The 19,214-nt window shown below is 50.5% G+C and overlaps 7 protein-coding genes across 7 annotated transcripts; 4 read left to right on the forward strand and 3 right to left on the reverse strand.

Moving 5' to 3' along the window:
- Positions 1-35: 35 nt before the first annotated feature.
- On the forward strand, positions 36-973 carry AFUA_2G03780 (GIG1 family protein; the record flags this gene model as incomplete). Its single annotated transcript, XM_744417.1, has 4 exons — positions 36-300; positions 362-544; positions 600-784; positions 836-973. The coding sequence occupies 4 exons, from the start codon at positions 36-38 to the stop codon at positions 971-973; spliced, it is 771 nt and encodes a 256-aa protein (XP_749510.1).
- Positions 974-2,259: 1,286 nt separating this feature from the next.
- Positions 2,260-4,142, forward strand: AFUA_2G03790 (OSBP family protein; the record flags this gene model as incomplete). Its single annotated transcript, XM_744418.1, has 7 exons — positions 2,260-2,380; positions 2,475-2,580; positions 2,638-2,748; positions 2,819-3,097; positions 3,177-3,426; positions 3,476-3,789; positions 3,848-4,142. 7 exons carry the CDS (start codon positions 2,260-2,262, stop codon positions 4,140-4,142), a joined length of 1,476 nt encoding a protein of 491 aa, XP_749511.1.
- Positions 4,143-4,360: 218 nt separating this feature from the next.
- AFUA_2G03800 (uncharacterized protein) lies at positions 4,361-4,814 on the reverse strand (the record flags this gene model as incomplete). The annotated part of the gene is made up of 3 exons (XM_744419.1): positions 4,361-4,394; positions 4,455-4,611; positions 4,745-4,814. 3 exons carry the CDS (start codon positions 4,812-4,814, stop codon positions 4,361-4,363), a joined length of 261 nt encoding a protein of 86 aa, XP_749512.1.
- Positions 4,815-4,884: 70 nt separating this feature from the next.
- hosA (histone deacetylase HOS2) lies at positions 4,885-6,348 on the reverse strand (the record flags this gene model as incomplete). The annotated part of the gene is made up of 1 exon (XM_744420.1): positions 4,885-6,348. The coding sequence occupies one exon, from the start codon at positions 6,346-6,348 to the stop codon at positions 4,885-4,887; it is 1,464 nt and encodes a 487-aa protein (XP_749513.1).
- Positions 6,349-7,155: 807 nt separating this feature from the next.
- AFUA_2G03820 (isocitrate lyase/PEP mutase family protein) lies at positions 7,156-8,133 on the forward strand (the record flags this gene model as incomplete). Its single annotated transcript, XM_744421.1, has 2 exons — positions 7,156-7,290; positions 7,348-8,133. The coding sequence occupies 2 exons, from the start codon at positions 7,156-7,158 to the stop codon at positions 8,131-8,133; spliced, it is 921 nt and encodes a 306-aa protein (XP_749514.1).
- Positions 8,134-9,786: 1,653 nt separating this feature from the next.
- Positions 9,787-11,827, forward strand: aspf4 (allergen Asp F4). Its single transcript, XM_744422.2, has one exon. The coding sequence runs from the start codon at positions 10,340-10,342 to the stop codon at positions 11,306-11,308; it is 969 nt and encodes a 322-aa protein (XP_749515.1). The 5' UTR covers positions 9,787-10,339; the 3' UTR covers positions 11,309-11,827.
- A 223-nt stretch (positions 11,828-12,050) lies between these two features.
- Positions 12,051-13,727, reverse strand: AFUA_2G03840 (glutathione S-transferase family protein). Its single transcript, XM_744423.2, has 3 exons — positions 13,451-13,727; positions 13,250-13,388; positions 12,051-13,192 (listed from the first exon to the last, which is right to left on the reverse strand). The coding sequence occupies exons 1-3, from the start codon at positions 13,599-13,601 to the stop codon at positions 12,154-12,156; spliced, it is 1,329 nt and encodes a 442-aa protein (XP_749516.1). The 5' UTR covers positions 13,602-13,727; the 3' UTR covers positions 12,051-12,153.
- Positions 13,728-19,214: the final 5,487 nt, after the last annotated feature.

Below are 19,214 nucleotides of genomic sequence, written 5' to 3' on the forward strand. Positions count from 1 at the left end.
CTTAAGGCGAAGCGCTTATACATACCAGCCACGCAATGTCTACAAACATGAGTATCTCAACACAAGCAGCGACGTGCACAACTACTGATGAGAACATCAGCGCCTCAACGACACGCCTAAATCAAGATAAGAACTTGGCGGAGAAATTACCGTACTGGCTCGTCAATGTGCCCCCATCACAGTGGCCGGCGGAATGTCCTCCGTTCCTGCGCGACTTACCGGCCAAGTCTATTTCAATTCTGTCGACTCCAGATGCGGAGTACAAGAAACAGGATTGGGAGACGGTAAAGGAGATTGTTAGTAAGTGGGCCCGGGTCGGCGGATATTGTACGGCAACTTGCTGCTGACATGTTATAACCAGGAAGTAACCGGATAGATCTGTTCCAGCGTGTTCCGAGCGAACTGAGAAGATATCTGGCATTTAAAGCGCATATTATAGCCAACTATGGATCGATCATGCGTTTCATGGCCAAGGAAAGGCTCCACTGGGGGGATGGAGACGCGGAGGATCTGAGGCCCAAGGGACGGCCGTTCGAGTTCGATGGTTCGTTTGCCCTTGTTATTATGTAGATTGGTCATCCTGGCCTGACACTGTGCAGAGGATATTCGGATTTTGTACAATGACTGGCCGTATGGGGTCGAGGAGGGCATTGTGCATCTTGTCGTGTGGACAAAGTTCGAGCTGGAAGATGATCCTGCGACGGATGATTTGACGCCTCAAGCGAGGAAGGAGATTGATGATTATGTGACCAGGACGTTTCGGTCGCGGATGCCGGCGGAACAGGTTTGCTGTTCTAACTGTCCATGAGAGACTCAGTCTACTAAACATGCACAGGTCATCTGGTTCAAGAACTGGAAGTCGCTAAAGTCGGTCCACGCAGTTGAACACTTTCATGTCATGCTCTATCAGCCGGACATGGAATTCGTAAAGGAGGTTACTCAGGGGGATGTGCCAATGACGGCAAGGTTCTAAGCTGAGGTCTCAGACATGGTTGTCTATCACCCATAGCATTGCTTGACTTGGGTTTGCTTCATATAGTTAGGGCCGGATGGTGTAAGAAGGGTCCTGAGACTAAGCTATCCTGCTCCTGGGAGACAGCTAGACAAAGACTACAGATATGAGGTAGACAGATATATACAACACTTCACGTTAATCTTAAACAGTCCTATACGAGTACAGCGTACACGCTCCCTAAGTAAACCCCACTTGCCAAGTGTCTGCCCCTCGTCATCTGTCGGTGAGAACAAGAAATACGATTACGAGTGCGCGTGTGTGTGTGACAGGTGCTGAGAAACAACGTTAATATCCTGCCATTGGGAGAGAAGCTGTCAGATGAAAATAAAGATTTTGATTGAGACCATCTTACCATGGTGATTGAACATGGTAGGTAAATGTCTTGGACTGGATTGGAATGGTGATGCCTCTTCAGCCTTCTCTGGGATTCTGTATCAGCAACGTCACCAAGGCCCCTGCTTGCTGCTCCACCACAGTATAAAACTAGACTATGAACAAAAGAGTACTATTCTCGACTGGATTAAAATAAAGTTGTCAATGAAAAAAAAAAAAAAAAAAGGACTAGTATGCCACAATTGTCAAGCGAAGAGGGGAAAGAGGGCAAAACAAAAAGGAAAAAAAAATCTGAGGAAGTCATCAGTACAAAATCCTCTTGTTTCAATTCTCTCATTCCTCCAACTTCATTCTGATGTAGATACAGACTCTGCGCAAGCCTCTTCTCACAAAAGGAACCACGAGACTTGTCCACTAGTTTCATAAGTATTTGTCTATCTACCTAACAGAAGGAAAGAAAAGAGACATCAGAAAAAGACTCCCCAAAGCGACTTTTCAAGAAGACCTCTTTTTCTCGTTCTCCTTTTCTCTTCTCTCCCAACTCGATAACCATCCCAATCTATCCGACTCTACTTATTACTACTGCTTATATCACAGTAACGAAATGCCTGTGCCTGTTCCGCATATCCGCCGGCGTTCATCTGTGGCCACTTCCAGTGAGTAGAGTTCCGGAGTACATACTGTCAACTGTCATATATTTACTCCGTAATAAGATGACTGTTGTTGCTTGTCTTCTCTCCAACACGTCATACCCGTCCTTGCTCGTCCCTCCCCCTCTAATCATTCTCTCCGCCTAATTTTCCCGTCCATACTTTTGGTTACCTTATCATTACCACGAATTTTGTTTCCAGTTATTCTTCTCTTTATATACCCTTAGCTGTCTACACCACCGTCTGTCATTTTACGCTATCATGTCCGCTGACTGGGGCTCCTTTTTCCATCAATCTTCAGGTACTCGTTCCTCTATGGATGAATCAAAGCCGGAAGGCGGAAGCGGGGAAGATGAGGTTGTTGAGCCCGACCAGGGCAATGGTACGTAATTATCATAAGTCTCAGTTGCACAAGGAACTCGTCCCCTGGGGCTCTATCCTTCGACTGTGATATAGGCGCTTACTCCTTTGCTCAGTGCTCTCTCATATCATTTCCCAGCTCCGACCGGGTGCAGACCTGAGCCGAGTCGTACTGCCTACCTTCATTCTGGAGCCTCGTTCCATGCTGGAACGGATCACCAAGTATGTGTGTGTAGGGACCTCGCTGTGATGCTCTGGCTAATCATCATTTCTCGAAAGTTTCATGGCTCATCCGGAGACCCTTCTTCCCATGCCCACAATCGATGACCCCCTCGAGCGCTTCGTTTCCGTCGTCAAGTTTTACCTGAGCGGATGGCACATTAAACCTCCGTACGTTCACTCGACATGCTCCCATTCGGTTTTCAAAGACGAGACCACCTCTCTAACGTGGATACTGCAGAGGCGTGAAGAAGCCGCTGAATCCGATTCTCGGAGAGACCTTCACTTGTTACTGGGACTACCCTGATGGCACGCGAGGGTATTACATCGCTGAACAGACTTCGCACCACCCTCCGAAGTCCAGCTACTTCTTCATGGCGCCAGAACACCACATCCGAATTGACGGGACGTTGAAGCCTCGCAGCAAGTTCCTAGGAAACTCGGCGGCGAGTATGATGGAGGGTGTCGCCATTTTACGCTTCCTGAACCGCGGCCAGAACCCAGAGAAGGGCGAACGATAGTATGTGGCTGCATATCCCGCTTTCATGAACTACAGCGATAGCTGTTGCTCGATCCGGTACTAATTAGAATGTGGACAGCATCCTGACACAACCGAATATGTACGCCCGTGGCATTCTCTTCGGAAAGATGAAGTATGAGCTCGGTGATCACAGCTACGTCCGTTGTCCCGAAAACAATCTAGTCGCCGATATCGAGTTCAAGACGAAAGGATACTTTTCCGGCACCTACAACGCAATCGGAGGGACGATCAAGAATGAGAAAACGGGCGAGGTATACTATGAGCTGTCTGGACTTTGGAATGGAGAGATGTTCATCAAGGATGTTCATGTATGGTGCCCCAGTGTGTCCTAGGATATCCACATACTGACTATTATAGACTCACAAGAAGGATATCCTGTTCGACGCGACACACGCAAAACATACACCGCCCAGTACCCGGCCGATTGAACAGCAGGGCGAGCGGGAATCGCAACGGCTGTGGCACAGCACAGTAAAGGCGCTCCTTGCCCGCAACCACGAGGCAGCAACGGACGAAAAGTCAAAGATTGAAGAGCGTCAACGTGAAGAGGCCGCTAAGCGGGCCGATGAAGGAGTGGAATGGCGTCCGAGACTCTTCCGCCCTGTTCACGGGGGCCCCGGAGGCCCCGATGAGGGTGAGGAGGACTTGGACTGGATCATCAGCGCGCATATGTAAGTGTGACGGGTACGTTCGTCTATCATATAATCGGAAGTTGACCAGGACCTACAGTGACTCGCAAAATCCTGAACTCGCCGCCAAACAAATCCTAGCCATCGCGCCCATTCTGGATGGCCAGAAAGACAACCGTCAGTTCCAGATTCCACCCCACGTACCGAAGAAAGAGAAAGAGGGGAAAACCGCTCCCTCCGCATCTGACCCTGTTGATGCAAAGCACACTGGTAGTGACACTGGCGCCGGAGCCTCAGAAGCTCCCCAACCTTCGAGCGAGGGCAATAACTCTGTAGAACGCAAGGATTCTCGGACCTCCGAAGTCGATGAATATGTCGACGCGGAGGAAAAATAAGCGTGACGCTACCCTCAACTATCTTGATCTTGCTGCATATTAACACTTCTCTCCCGTCATCCTATTTGGATGACGTCCTCGCCAGTCGTCCAGACATCTAGCCCGTCCGAGAAAGGTTGGCTTGAGAGCGATCTCCGGACCGCAAGCAGCTGAAGACGTGACATGGTAGTCAACCTGCCAAGGAGAAGCGGCTAAACGAATGTGACATGAACGTCGCCTCATTTTACTGACGGAGCCGACGGGATCGTTTGACTTCAACACGTTATTTCGTTCTCAATTTATTTCATTTATTTTTTTTCTTTGCCATCTTACTCATCAAATGCGCGCCCGTCCTGGATACCCGATTTGATTTTGAGAAGGGAGCGAGGCGATAAAACGGCGCGAGGGGCGCTTGGAGATCTGAATGCACGAGGAATTGGGGATATGGGAGGTTCGGGTGATATTGTTTCATATATGTGGCTATTTCGGACTATGGGGTTGATAGAAGATGGAGGAACTAGGCTGGGGAGTATCTTAATTCTATAATAAATAGATCTGGCCCTTCTGAGCTGTCTTTTCGCTCACCGGCTGAGACCGATAACCAAAAACAAGATTGGACATACAATAAATATCTTCTGGGATATCATAGATTGAGAAACGAGATTTGACCCAAACTCCAGGAGCACCACCCATCCAAACGAGCAAACCACCCAAAGACATGGAATACAAAACGCCAAGGAGAGAAAAATGAAACGCAAGACAATCAAGAATAGAGCTCTCCCCGGTATCCCGCACCCCTCTCCAGTTCTCGGCGTCGATTGCTCTTGACCGCCGCACTACCGGGCCCCTCGCGCTCCTCGCGCTCCTCCTCCAGCCGAGCCGTCGCCTCTTCAATCTCCTTCTCCGTGTCCTCGCGAAGACCCAGGATATCTGGGGGGATGAAGCTCATCTGAACACTAGGGGCCCCCTGGATATAGCGGAGCTGCTCACGGACGGACTGGACAAGACCGGCAAGGTACGGGCGGGAGTTCTTGTTCTCGAGCTTGCGCATTTCCGACAGTGGGGGGAAGAGCGAGTAGTCCGGGCCGAAGTGGTTGCGGAAGGCGACGGTGTCGGGGATGTTGGGATCGATGAGGTCCTGGGCATCAATGAGGATGGAGGTTTCGTGGGCCCAGGCGCGGGAGACGTTGCGCGGGGTATAGCCGCCACCGCCGACGACGAGGAGAGGCAGGCCGAAGGTCTTGACGAAGGCGACGCAGGCGCCGTGTGCGCCGACGTTGAGGTTGAAGCAGCCGAGGCGGTCGCAGCCGAGGGAGTCGGCGCCGCATTGGAGGACAATGGCGCCGGGGCGGTAGGTGTCTACGCAGGCGCCGACGATGTCGCGGAAGAGCTGGATGTAAGATTCGTCGTCGATGCCGTCGTTGAGGGGGACATTGACGGCGTGGTGCGCGCCAGGGTTGAGCGGGTGGGTTGGGCCAGTGCTATCGAGGGGCCCGGTGCCGGGGAAAAAGTTATCCTTGTCGTATTTGTGGAAGGAGACGGTGAGGACGCGGTCGGTGGACCAGAAGGCCTGCTCAACGCCGTCGCCGTGGTGCACGTCGATGTCGATATACATGACGCGTGGGTGGTGGCGGAGTAGCTGCAAGATGCCGAGGACGATGTCGTTGACATAGCAGAAGCCGCTGGCTTCGGCCTTTTTGGCGTGGTGCAGGCCGCCCGACCAGTTCACCGCGATCTCGGACTGGTTGTTGCACAGTTTGCGCGCGGCGTCGATGCTACCACCGGCGTAGAGCGAGCAGTAGTTGTACAACCCGTTGAAGATGGGACAGTCGTCGCCGAAATTGAACCGCGCAATGTTTTCGCTTTGCTCCGGATTCTCCATGTCCCCGGGCATCACTTGCCTCAAGAAATCGAGGTAATCCGTCTGGTGGAACTCAGCCATCTCCTCGTACGTCGCAGCGCGGGCCAGATAGAGGTCCATGGCGTGGTGCATCCCGTAGGCCATGACGAGCTGCTTCGTGAGGGTGAGTCGCCAGGGCTTCATGGGATGCGATTGGCCAAAGTGGTGCGGTTCCACAGCCGGATTGGCGTGCCATGAGACTCGGTAGCCTTGAGGACGAGGGATGCCATTCTTCTGGCGCTCGAGAGAGACTTTTCGATCAACGCTCAGGGTGGGATTCGACGGAGGCGGAGGATTATATTCTTGGACAATGGCGGAGCGCGCCATGAGGTCGGACCGGTTGGGAAGGATTAGGAGAGGAAAATGGATGGATAAAAAGAGGAGAAGAGGCTAGTGTCCTAAAGGGGGAAAAAAAATCATATGCGTCTAAGACATACTGTGAGAGACCAGATTCGAGATGTACACAGTAGAGGTGGAGAGGTTGAATCCGAAGGGCTGAAGCGTCGGAAGAATGTGGAGAAATGAAGAAGACTGAGAGGTCACTAGTGGTGGAAAGTTGAGGCGAGAAGATGGCAGAAGAACGGGTGGCGGCCACTCCCAGCTTATCAAACATCAGCAGGAAACATTTCCTACTATGTGCAGCTGCCCTAGACTGAGCACAACCTAGAGCCATGCTCGATATCATGCATGTGGTTTATGATTCGAAATCTATATACAAACCTCAAAATTACTGTGGAAATTGAACGAATTCATTTCTTTCTTCTCACAAGATGGGATTCGCTACACAAATGCAAATCCCGAGAGATTTCCGAGAGCTTATTAATCGACTCCCGATCTCGGATCTGTGGCAAGCTCATGCTTCAGAGCTGATTACAGATAAGTAGAGGGGCCAAGCGAGAGGGAAGAATCGAGTAATTGTCTCGGAGACATACCCAGAGTGGTAGTATTGCGTGTTGGTGACACCGTGTGTGTTGGTCCAGTGCGACATTCTCTGAGCCGACGCCCCTCGATTCTATTTACCGCTACGCCTCGCACTCCTTAAGGTTGCTAAGCTCTACTGATCGCCTGTGATCGATCGAGCAGCAGCTAGCAACTCCTGAACCTATATCTGAACTTTATCTTACGTCTTTCACCATGCCCATTGTCACAGCAGCAACTGCTCTCCGACGCTCTCTGGAGGACCCCAAGTCATTCACCGTCGCACCGGGTGTTTACGATGGACTTTCCGCTCGGATTGCCTTGTCTGTGGGGTTCGATGCATTGTACATGGTGAGTTCTCACCCTACACAACTGTACTGTCATGATTCCTGAGCATTACCCTCGCAGACTGGTGCCGGTACCGCAGCCTCGGTCCACGGCCAGGCCGACCTCGGGATCTGCACCTTGAACGACATGCGTGCCAATGCTGAGATGCTCGCCAACATTTCGCCCTCCACTCCCGTCATCGCTGACGCAGATACCGGTTACGGTGGCCCAATTATGGTCGCTCGCACGACAGAGCAATACTCGCGCTCGGGAGTCGCCGCCTTCCACATTGAGGATCAGGTGCAGACCAAGCGCTGTGGACATCTCGCAGGCAAGATACTGGTAGACAAGGAGACGTACGTGAGTCGCATCCGGGCAGCGGTACAGGCGCGGAAGCGCATGGGCAGTGACATCGTCGTGATCGCGCGAACCGACGCGCTCCAGGGCTATGGGTATGAGGAGAGTGTGGCACGGCTGCGGGCGGCGCGGGATGCGGGTGCAGATGTCGGCTTCCTCGAGGGGATTACGTCCAAGGAGATGGCGCGGCAGGTCGTTCAGGATCTGGCGCCGTGGCCCATGCTGCTGAACATGGTCGAGCATGGGGCGACACCGTCGATTTCAGCGGATGAGGCCAAGGAGATGGGGTTCCGTATTATCATCTTTCCCTTTGCGGCAATTGGGCCTGCTCTGACCGCTATCCGCGAGGGTATGGAGAAGCTTAAGAGGGATGGTCTGCCGGGGTTGAGCAAGGAGTTGACGCCGCAAATGCTGTTCCGCACATGCGGTTTGGACGAGAGTCTCAAGGTAGATGCAGAGGCAGGAGGAGCAGCGTTCCAGGGAGGAGTGGACTTAGAGGATACGGAGTAGACTTATGGCCATAATCGATGAATGCAAATGACGTTGCTGTTGATCGCCTGGTATCATAGCCGCTGGGTGTAGCAGTGGAAACTTAAAGTCACATGACTATTCCCGTCTACTCCGTCCAGAGTAGTTCTTTGTGATCTCTCCTTTTTTTTTTCATTTTTTGCCATGTAAGCTCCGAACGCTTGTTAAAGTGATGAGTTTTCAATTTGCGAGGAGACACGTTCCCAAAGGAAATTGCATGTTCACCCCGCTGCTATGAGTTGGACTTTTGTGGAAAGAAAGAATCTGCTACCTTGACGATATGTGACGTCAACCTTGAAAATTAACTGCCGCCGTCGTGTTCATGGTAGAGAACTCTCTGGTTCCGTCCGTCAACCGTGGCCAGTTTATCCACGGATTCCGTGTTTATTTACTTAGTAGTATAGTTCTCAGTGCCCAATCGGCGGCAAATGTTCACCAATTGTGGTGCTGGAAGGGCTAGCGCGCACAATCATAAGTTCATTATGTGTTGAATTGAAAATGAAACCGCTGACATAGGCTGCATTGTTCACACAGATTTATCGCTGGCATGCCATCATTGGAGAAGCCAGTGAGAGGTTTTCTCTGCACTGCTCGTCCGAATTTGATAAGCCAACGACTTGGGTACCCGGCTGCCCTGTTGTACTACTACAATGATGGATGTGGCAATTCAAGGGTGGACAGGGACGCAGCGGTGGAGATGGATACATATCCTTTCCCTGTCAATTTGTCGTATACAATCAATCGCCATTTAGATTCTAGCGGTGGGTAAAAGTCTAGATGAAATTGCTGTTTCTGTGCCGTATCGGCCCACATGTGAGGGTCTGTAGTCCACAGAGTACTCTACTGGATCGACGAGCAGGCTGGCTAGATGAGTCTCCAGAGTTCAAAATCCAATTTTCTTTCATTCCCGGATTGATTTGACCAAATGAAGAAAGTTTTCCAATCGTCCAAGGGACACTACCCAAGGCATTTTGGCATTGCGGAGGATAAGTAGAACTGAATTGCTGTGACGAGCATCTTGGCCTAGATCAACGGACAGAAGTTTCTCTCCGAGTCAATCGCTATCTGTTCAATCACAGACAATATGATGGCAGTAGCAGCATTGAGATTTTCTCCTGCACCATTTCGTCCAAAACCCGATAGCCTAGCAACCCCTGGGGCCACACATTGACGTGGCGAATTATTTCCATTTCTACGGGTATGGTCATGAGAGTAAGGCTAGATCGAGTGCAGCACGATTCAAGGGAACTGCCTGACGTGTACCTCTCTACTCCGTAGATCGATTCTAATTGAACATGGCAGATCCGTTATCATGACTATTGTTCCTGCATTGGACTGATTAAGCAACGCATTTGGGCCGTCAGGTGCTAGGAATGTGGCTCGCATTCCAACCATCTAATCTTCTACAATGATATCAGATCCCCATGAAGAATGCATCGCTGCTATACCTTGATTAATCTATCACTATTTGACACATTGATCAGTTGAGTGCTGGTTACATCCATCAAATATGATCATCAAGTGCACGATGCAGGTACCTGGGTAACGGTGGGACTGCGCAAGAGTCTAGATACCTTCCCTACTAGGTCAATTACAATACCGTACATAGAATGGGCCAGCAACCCGCGTCCCTGGACAGGACCCAAGGGTCTCGACTGTTGTCCTATGTGGGTACAAATCTACAAACATGGCCAATCATTATTCTTCCTGGAGTCGAGAGTTGCCAGGCTCAGGAACCGTCGCTCTTAGCCAACCAATCAGCAGTGAGGATGGCTCCTTTTTCCCCTGATCGCCCCTTTTTCATTAAACGACTTGATTTCGAGTGCGGAACGGGAAGTACGTACAGACCCTCTCTCAGTCCCTGACGCTCTTCTTATTACGCCCCCCAGTCCCCTGTTCGTCTCGGTCGTTCCTCTCTCTCTCTTTTCTTCCACAGCGTCTGTTTTCTCTCCCTTCTTTGGGTACGCAATTCACACTCCTTTCAAGTCTTATTCACTCTCTACCAAGTGGGCACTACCTCGTGTCTTGCTCCTAGTCGTTCTTTCATTGCCAATAAGATTGTTGGTACTATTGTTGCGTTCCCTGGGCTAGTTCTCTCCAGCAGCGTGATACCCTTGGCTTCTATCCAACTCTCATCCGAACATTTTTGAACCGAATTTGAATAACACAAGTCCATCCTTTCTTCGCAATGCAGCTCAAGAATTCGATGCTCCTACTCACGGCGCTGGCCGCTGGCTCTTCGGTCGCCCGTTTGCACGGCCACGAGCGCCGCCACCTCCACCATGCGGGTGAGAAGCGCGAGGTCGGCGACACTGTCTACGCTACTATAAACGGTGTCCTCGTCTCGTGGATCAACGAGTGGTCCGGCGAGGCTAAGACCTCCGACGCTCCCGTCTCTCAGGCTACTCCCGTCAGCAACGCTGTGGCTGCCGCCGCCGCCGCTTCTACTCCGGAGCCCAGCTCTTCCCACTCCGACAGTTCTTCATCCTCCGGCGTCTCCGCCGACTGGACCAACACCCCTGCCGAAGGCGAGTACTGCACTGACGGCTTCGGTGGCAGGACCGAACCCAGCGGCTCCGGTATCTTCTACAAGGGCAACGTTGGTAAACCCTGGGGCAGCAACATCATCGAGGTCTCCCCCGAGAACGCCAAGAAGTACAAGCACGTCGCTCAGTTTGTTGGCAGCGACACTGACCCCTGGACCGTTGTCTTCTGGAACAAGATCGGCCCCGATGGTGGCCTTACTGGCTGGTACGGTAACTCCGCTCTGACCCTCCACCTCGAGGCCGGTGAGACCAAGTACGTGGCATTCGACGAGAACTCCCAGGGTGCCTGGGGCGCCGCAAAGGGCGACGAGCTGCCCAAGGACCAGTTTGGTGGGTACTCTTGCACCTGGGGTGAGTTCGACTTTGACAGCAAAATCAACCAGGGCTGGTCTGGCTGGGACGTGTCCGCCATTCAGGCCGAGAATGCCCACCATGAGGTCCAGGGTATGAAGATCTGCAATCACGCCGGCGAGCTCTGCTCCATCATCTCCCACGGTCTTTCCAAGGTCATTGACGCCTACACTGCTGATCTGGCCGGTGTCGATGGCATTGGTGGCAAGGTCGTCCCTGGCCCTACCCGTCTGGTCGTCAACCTCGACTACAAGGAGTAGATATCTTTTTTGCTCGTAATTTTGTGATGTCCTATCTCTTTGGCTTGCATTCTGGATACCAGTGATATCTCTTGCCTTGGGGGTCTTTTCTCGTCCTCTTAGCATGTAACGGTCTCACCACCTTTGTGACAGTTCCAATCCTTCGCCAGTGTCAGGCGAGACCTCCAAGAAACATACAAAATCCCGCCAGCCTGACGATTTCAGCTTTCTCTGTGTACATATTTTATACCACCGTCGACTCGTGTTTCATAGCTCATATTGATTCCTTCACATCTAGTGCACACCACCTCATTATGTCTGTAGCCATTGTAATCTACTTGGTATATATTCTGCAATCTTTCAATCTGTCGTGTCGCACGCTTGCATCTAAGGAGTCACTGACCAGCCTCTTTTTTCCCTTCAATACCCTAAGCCAATTGCGAACGTTGGCCTCTGTCCAGCTCTCCAGTTGAATGCTGATCTTCGTTTACACCCAGAAATAGTATCTTCACTCCAGAATCCCAACTCTACCAATCATTGGTCGCTTGGGGCCTAGTCTTGGCGTCTACCTACAGAGTTGGCTTCTCGACCCGACAAGCTGATACCTGAAATTCACTAAAGCGCCAGTGTCTAAGAATACTCGCCTGCCGAGTTGACAGTCTAGATCCACTATCTTTTAGCAATCAGCTGAGTGTACGGAGGTGACAATACCTCTGTAAGATCGCCGAGTAGATTAAAGACGAAGACAGCGTTACGAGGAGGATTCGCCTTATTGGAGCAATCGAGTGCAATGTAGATGCTCTATCCCAACTAAACGGAGGTATCTAATAATACATACAGCATGTAGCGGTTACACGGCGAATGATTCAAATTCCCAGAAACTCGGTGGCAGAGACTGACGTGGGCAGCTCAGGGAGCGCGAATTCCGAGCCTCCCTCCTCTTCTCCCGCGTGCCCTTCCTCCTCCCAGTGCCCCTCTTCGCCCCCGAAACTGATTTCAATAAATCCCACATGCACCATGTATCCGACCAGGGCGGCGACGCCGCCCGCTACAGCCGCAATGGAGACAAGTATGTCTTTCTTCTGCCCGGTGGCGTACTCGGACAAGGCGCGGCTCTCTATCCCCGACAACCCCGAGTCAGGCGACTGCGCCGCCTGTCGTAAGCGCTCGCTGGAGCGGATGTCTTTGAGGATCGGGGTTGCATCGGCGAGGGTGTTGAGGAGCGTGCTGCAGACAGTGGTGAGATTGGCGCGCTGCGCAGGCTGCCAGGGCAACGGTGTGGCATCTGTAACGGATCTCCGTGTCTCGTCAAAGGCATGCGCGACCTCGACGCCAACGGTGCCGTAGCAGCGCTGGCGCAGGCGCTCGGTGTATGCCGAGATACGCGGGGCTTTAGTTCGCATCGCGTTGCGAAGGAACGAGTACGGTAGGTCCGGGACAAGGATGAGAGCAAGGTAGCCGAGCGCCAGACAGTCGACGCTTGTTGCGTCGCCGTCGGAGACAAGGTAGGTTTTCTGGCCTAGAATCTCCTCCAGGGGCTCGAATAGCTCCGCCGTAAGGGCTTCCAGCTTGAATTGGTTTTGCTGAGGGGACTTTCCCAGGAGGCTTGAGACCGTGTCGCGAGGCCGTTGAGCGAGGGTCTTGGGTATCTGGCCTGCAGCGACGGCGGCTGAGTGTTCGCGTTTCCGTTGGTCTTCCGCCGCCTCGAGGTCAAGCGATGAGAGGCCCAAGTGTTCTGTACGGCTCTTTGCGGCTGAGCGCAGCCTCGGAGGGACGATCCATTGATTCGGCCACTGTAGAATGGCGCCGTAGGCGGGGGAGGTCCGGTTGTAGTAGTTTTCACTGGAGACATAGAGAGACAGGTCGAGGAGGGGCTGGCCGCGGGATTCCACAAAGGACGAAAACCTGCACGCTGTTAGCCTTTGAACGGCGCCGTGTCTTGAAGCGTCTGAGAAGGCTTACGCGATATTGTCCGCGCGGTCAATGCCACTTAGATCCCTGTCCAAATCCCAGGCCCCGTTCGAATATTGACGTAGGTAATCAACGATATTCCGAAACCGGCTCACCCATGTCGTTCCATTCTTCAGAGCAGGTAATTCATCTGCGGACAAGTCAGTATTTGCGATCCCGGATAGACGCAATACTGCCATCGGCTCAACATACTAGTTGGAGACACGGAAGGATCGCTGCTCGCAATCAGCACCCACGCGTCCTTGGGCACTGCGAGGGAGAAATAAGCAATGGCCGCAAGACATTGCGCCTCAATCGAGGGCAGTGAAAAGGCCGGACCCCAGACATGAAGTTCCAGAACCATCGTGCGTGTCGGGGAAGCAGGCGCCTATGAACAAAGAGTGACGGCGAGTTGGAGCTGGGTATAATCACGTGTGTTATATGCCTCAGGCATAAAATCAACAATATCAAACACTCGGTAATGATTCCGTCTTAGATTGGGAATGGCCTTGATGTAGCCGAATTTGAAGCCAGCAGAAGCCGTAAATCCGTATTCGATGTGAGGAAATGTCTCAATTACATGCATTCTGCATTCTATTTCACTCCGCTATTGTTTTGCTGCCTGCATCACGTATACGATGTTTTCTGATCGACGTAATGCGAGCGCTTTCTATCTGACACGATAACACAACGCCCGGTGTCCGCTGAGCCTTATTAGCAGTTTCAGGCTAAACAGCGAAAGCAAGATAAGGTGGTGCGTTGATGATTCGTCGACAATATCGCGACATTGACCCAAAAAATCGGCATGTCTACCTATTATCATCAAGGCAAGGCCGTTGGACGGACTTGCTCCGTGCCGGGAAGGACGATAATGAAACGCCCTTTGCGCATGTGCCTATCCGTTTGGGCGAAAGTGACATGACTATGGAGAATAGCGTACAAGCTATCTACGTAGCCCAAAGCTGGCGAGTACAGCGGTAATGAATGACTACCTCATAATGATTATTCTGCCGTCAGCAACCATCATCTATGAAACAGTTGTAAGCATCTCCGCACTGTCAGTGGTGTCAGTGGTGTCAGTTGACCAACCACTGGCAAAGTTCAGCCCATCCAGGTACCATGATCCACCTCCCAAATCAAGGCAAGACACCACTAAACAAGGCACGGGCTATCACCTGCTTCGGAGATTCGACGGGAGCTGTTTCCGAACGACGCTGACTTGACTCTGACCACTAAGAGCAGATACCTCGGGCACTTGGGTCAGTTCGGTCTCAGCTGGTACACGAGGACGTGACGATTAACCGGGGCTAATGATCCCTCAATGCGTCAGTTTGTCATTTGTCATGACTACGGGAAAATATGTCGCACATATGCAGCTAACATGCAATATGCTGAGTTGCAGGAAATCTAGGACCACTTGTAGACTTTGAAGATTGGCGGGGTGGGGACACGGTGCCTGTCCAGTTGTGTACTTGGCACCGCCACGACCCAGGGAATTGCTGGTGAGGCTTTGGAGGCTGTAGGTAATCTGCGGACACGATGGACAGCCAGGCGACTCTGGTCTCGCGTTGGTGCCTTTCCACAGTTAGTATTGCGCCACTATGGCACTGTGCCAAATAGGAGGTCCTCAACCTTATATATGGTTCCGTGCACCTTGGAAAGACAGCCCCCCCGGGGAAGTCCGTGAGGTATATCCGGGCAATAGTGGTAAGAAGAGCAGGCACTCAAGGTTGACATGCGATCATGGAGGTTGAAATTATTACTCCTGTGCCATTGGTTACCTGGAGGAGTCGAGTCATCAATCAGCCGTTGCCTTGCCTTGTGATTCAATGAAATGCTTAGGAGCGGTATGTATTGACAGGGATCAGGGCCACTATTGAAGTCAGCCATCCAAGCTCGACATCTCTTGGTGCATGTGTACCTCTTTGTCTGTGCCAATCAACCACTAATAGTCTTAGTGAAACTTACAATTGCACAACGCGAAGTCGATGTTGTCATTATGAGACATAACCAGCAGGTTCTACGAGGCAGCACAGTCATGAGATAATCTGGTAGAAATGAAGTCACTTGACGAGTTTGTGTCGTGATTAACTGTATCCAAACGCTGGCAAAAATGCGATGTGGGTATATTAGGTCTATAGTACATGCCATTGGGCTCAAAGAAACAGAAAACAAAAAAACGAAAAATCAGGCTCCCACACATAGGGAAAAGCATCTGAATAAAATCAAATAGAGATATGAAAAAGAATGAAATAAAGTCTCCCAGAATTAGAGGTTCACTCGAACATGGGCAGGCCTGACTGCGCAGACGCTTTGACACCGCCTGGGCGATCAGGAGATCCAAGCCTCCACGCCTCAGCATGGATTTGGCGGGAATCCCGGGACTTGGGTGCAGAGTTCAGGCACCCCTTTGGATTGACACAATTTCCAAGTTCTTGACCATGTCGCCAGCTTGCTTTGCGGGGTTTGGCCTTGCCGACAATGCCGCTGGGAATTCAAAGTGGGGTCAATCATTTCAATACCATGTTGATATCATCGCCATGTAAGATGCTGGGCGGTGTGCGCTGATCGATTAGCTATCTGCGCAGTCCGATGAAATCCGGATTAATTCGAATGTCGCAACTGAGATCGAATAAACGTGGTAGAATAGGAAACAATGCGCCTGCGCATATCTCCAGAAAGAAATAGTGTAGAAGAAATAAAAGTCGAATTTCCGCAACTCTGGTTGTTGCAGAACCGAAGCCGAGAAGGTCGGAAGATCTCCGTGAATTAAAATGGTTGTGATATTGGTCCAAAGTATGAGTAGGGTCGGTCGAAATAGGAGCATATCGTCCGAAGAAGTATATTAGAGCCAAAACCGAATTGAAGTCGTGATATCCATGCCAGAGGTTGCAATTTCCCAGCTCATGAGCGTCTCGAGTCGGTGTTGTAGTAATCGTTCCCCGACCAGAATTGAAGGCCGTGGAGGAGTCGCTCGATTGCGCAAGGTCATCAATTTCGTTAAAGAACCTCAGGATCGTTTATTTGGGAAGAGGAGGCAGAGGACCCTTTGGTGGAGGGCCAGGGCAGGGAGGGAATTGAGAAGCGGTACCACCGATGGAAGGCATGTTGATGAGTTGGTTACGGTTGTTGATGGGCTTGGATATTGATCGATCAGTGTCTGAGGTTCGGGAGTGAGGTGTCTATGGTTTAAGATAGAAGGCCACAGGAGAATCTATGCTTCAAGGCTTTTGAAGTTTGGAGATGGAAAGAAGGTAAATTTCGAAGACGAGGTCAGGCACTGCTTAATATAGGGCTCGCAATCAGTGATCCTCGCTTTAATTTTCACTTGGGATTTATTCTATTTTAATTTTAATTCGGGAGGGCATCAACAAAAAAAAACAAGCTACCATAAATCAATGGAACCAAACTGAGAGAAAAATTAAAAGTAGGGAAAAAAATAATAAAATAAATAAATAAATAACGGATAAAATAATCGAACGTAAAGGACATCCCTGCCATGAAGACGAACTAAGCCCCACATGGAACGGTCAGATACTGACGTAGGTACGGAATAGTTCATCTCCTGACGGTGGTTACGGAGTACACCAGAAGGACTCGTCGTTCAGCTTTGTCATTATTTTGCCATATGGTAATGACATTACTGTGGGTCACTTGCCCTAATCGGAAATACAAAGGAAATTTTCTAGAAGCTCTCCAGTCGGGATCCACTGCTTCATCCTCTGGGGATTTGCTTCACCGCCAATTTTTACCCCTTTCCAGTCCATGTCCCACTCCATGAGACTGGTCCATGAAAAGGTAATAATATCATCAACTAAATAGGGTAGAAGATTGGTTGTTCAAGGAGTGGGGGGACTACAGTGGCAAATTGGAGGATCAATGCTCCAGTCTTTGTATGTTACTCGGGCTTTCCCCCGTTCCTGAACTTCTTTGTCTACCGATTGCCGAAATTCCGCACCATAGCTCGACGTATCTGGGCTTACAGAACACCGTGGAAAATTCAGCTCTGCATCATGTTTTCACATCGTTACCCATTATTACGTAAATACAGGCAAGGAACATATGGGAAGTTGGGGAAGGCTTTGACAGTACGCAGTCGAATCATCATTATATTCAATGAGCATCTGTCAGCAAAATGACTCAAATCATAACGCATTGGTGCTATCAATAGTCCGAAGTTCAGGTATTCAACAATATGCAACTTGTATCAACGGGGCTTCCGGGCAAATTGCAGCAGATCATAATAGGCTCACAGACCTGGAGGCAGACACGTGGAAGATTGCAGATCCTTGAAGGAGGGAAGAGAATCCTGATGGTAGTTCAATCCAATCATCCAACCGCTTCCCTAGACCATTCCTCGGAAGGCTGGCCCTCAAAAGAGTAAGCATGCCAGTAGTGCCTCCAGGCAGCTAAGGTGATTTGTCTATTGGACCATCAGGAAGACGGAATCTGACGATTAAATCTGTCATCATGGAGTCATAAAGTCATTGACTCATAGCCGAGCCCCAAGTCCAAAACCCCCGGGATTGGATGAACTGAGCCACCACCACCAAACCATCCATCTCCGGCCTTCAACAGTTCCGGTTGGTCTTGATTTGACCATGTCTGGCATGATCGTTGAGAAGATCAGTGTCACCTCTAATCCTTGCAAGCATGATCAGGGGTGCTACCCGTTCTATTGAAGTAAATCTGGAGATTCGACAGGTCAACTGTCTTAAACTTTAGCATCCCAGGGAGAGATGTACTCCGTATCCCGTACCCCGTAAAGATACGACAATAATACACAATACCATGGAGACCGTCATGTTACACATCCGCTGTATGCATGAGACTACTTGTTTCAGCTTTCAGGGGGCCGAAGCACACCATCGACCAACAAGATCTGTTTCCCCTTGCAGATGATCAGTTTGGGCTCAAGAATCCATCTAGACGAGTGATACTCCTTTGATATTACAACTCCAGGTTAACTAATTGTTATATCAAGCTGCTATTAGTCAATCTATTAATGATTAACTACCTTTCAGTAGGTCATGAATATCAATTCGCTGGTGATAGTTATGTTGCGTCCCGATTTTCGTCACTGATGTCCCGAGGCTGACGGCTCCGACAGTGACTAAGGAAATACTGTATGTTTCTCTTCGCTTCTGCAACGCTTCACCACTAATCAATGAAGAAGCGCATCAGCTGCCACTTTCTTGAGTCTATGCCATTCCATCCTCAGACTCAACAGGCTGTTACCTGCTGCGAGTGGCCAAGAGCATCCAATGAGTGCTAGATTTGATATTAATCCTGCAGTCTGTACAGGCGTACACCCCTCGAGCTATATTTGTGGCACCACAATGCAACCTTACAAGGTCATCGAGTTACCTAATCTGTGTAGTCGCAAGACATCTTCAAGGGTAAAGCCAAGGCACTTTCAATTAATACTACTATCATCCCTGTCAGTGCCTTCTCTGCAAGACAAGTAGGAGGATCTTCTGCAGCATGTAGTTAACTAGCAAGGTGCACAAGAGATTAGGCCATCCTGCAAATCGCTACTATTGCACCTCTACATCAGCTCGCTTAAGCAATTCGCTGATCTCAGTATGGAGTAGATATCGAGACGCTGCAAATGTCCAAACGCTTCTGATGGACGACCAATGGATCTATATAGTAGATCCATCGATATTTGTACAGTTGAATTCTATATGAAACAATGGTACTTGGTTTGATGGTTCTACCACATGCATCTCCCATTTTGTTAAAGAACGGAGGATAGCATTGTCTAATAATCAATTCCCCTTTTCGGAAATTCGTCTCACTCCGAAATTCGTCGCTTGCTCAGCCATTAATAACGATTCCTACAGCTTGAAATCCGGTAACTGTCGACAGAACATTCGAGCTTATTCTGTTCAAGGTCATGGTCAATTGCACTAAATCGGAGTCCGCTTTCGGATCCTGCGCTGTGGCTGAGTCTCAGCGTGACAGTCTCCAGTGG

The sequence above is a fragment of the Aspergillus fumigatus genome, chromosome 2, assembly GCF_000002655.1.
Source record: "Aspergillus fumigatus Af293 chromosome 2, whole genome shotgun sequence".
In the NCBI taxonomy this organism is placed as follows: Eukaryota; Fungi; Ascomycota; class Eurotiomycetes; order Eurotiales; family Aspergillaceae; genus Aspergillus; species Aspergillus fumigatus.

Coding starts and splice junctions, on each gene's coding strand:
- aspf4 (XM_744422.2), top strand. CDS start 10,340: ATGCAGCTCAAGAATTCGATGCTCCTACTCACGGCGCTGGCCGCTGGC.
- AFUA_2G03840 (XM_744423.2), bottom strand. CDS start 13,601: ATGGTTCTGGAACTTCATGTCTGGGGTCCGGCCTTTTCACTGCCCTCG. Junction 13,389..13,450: donor TCCTTCCGTGTCTCCAACTA/GTATGTTGAGCC, acceptor ACTTGTCCGCAG/ATGAATTACCTGCTCTGAAG. Junction 13,193..13,249: donor GACCGCGCGGACAATATCGC/GTAAGCCTTCTC, acceptor AACAGCGTGCAG/GTTTTCGTCCTTTGTGGAAT.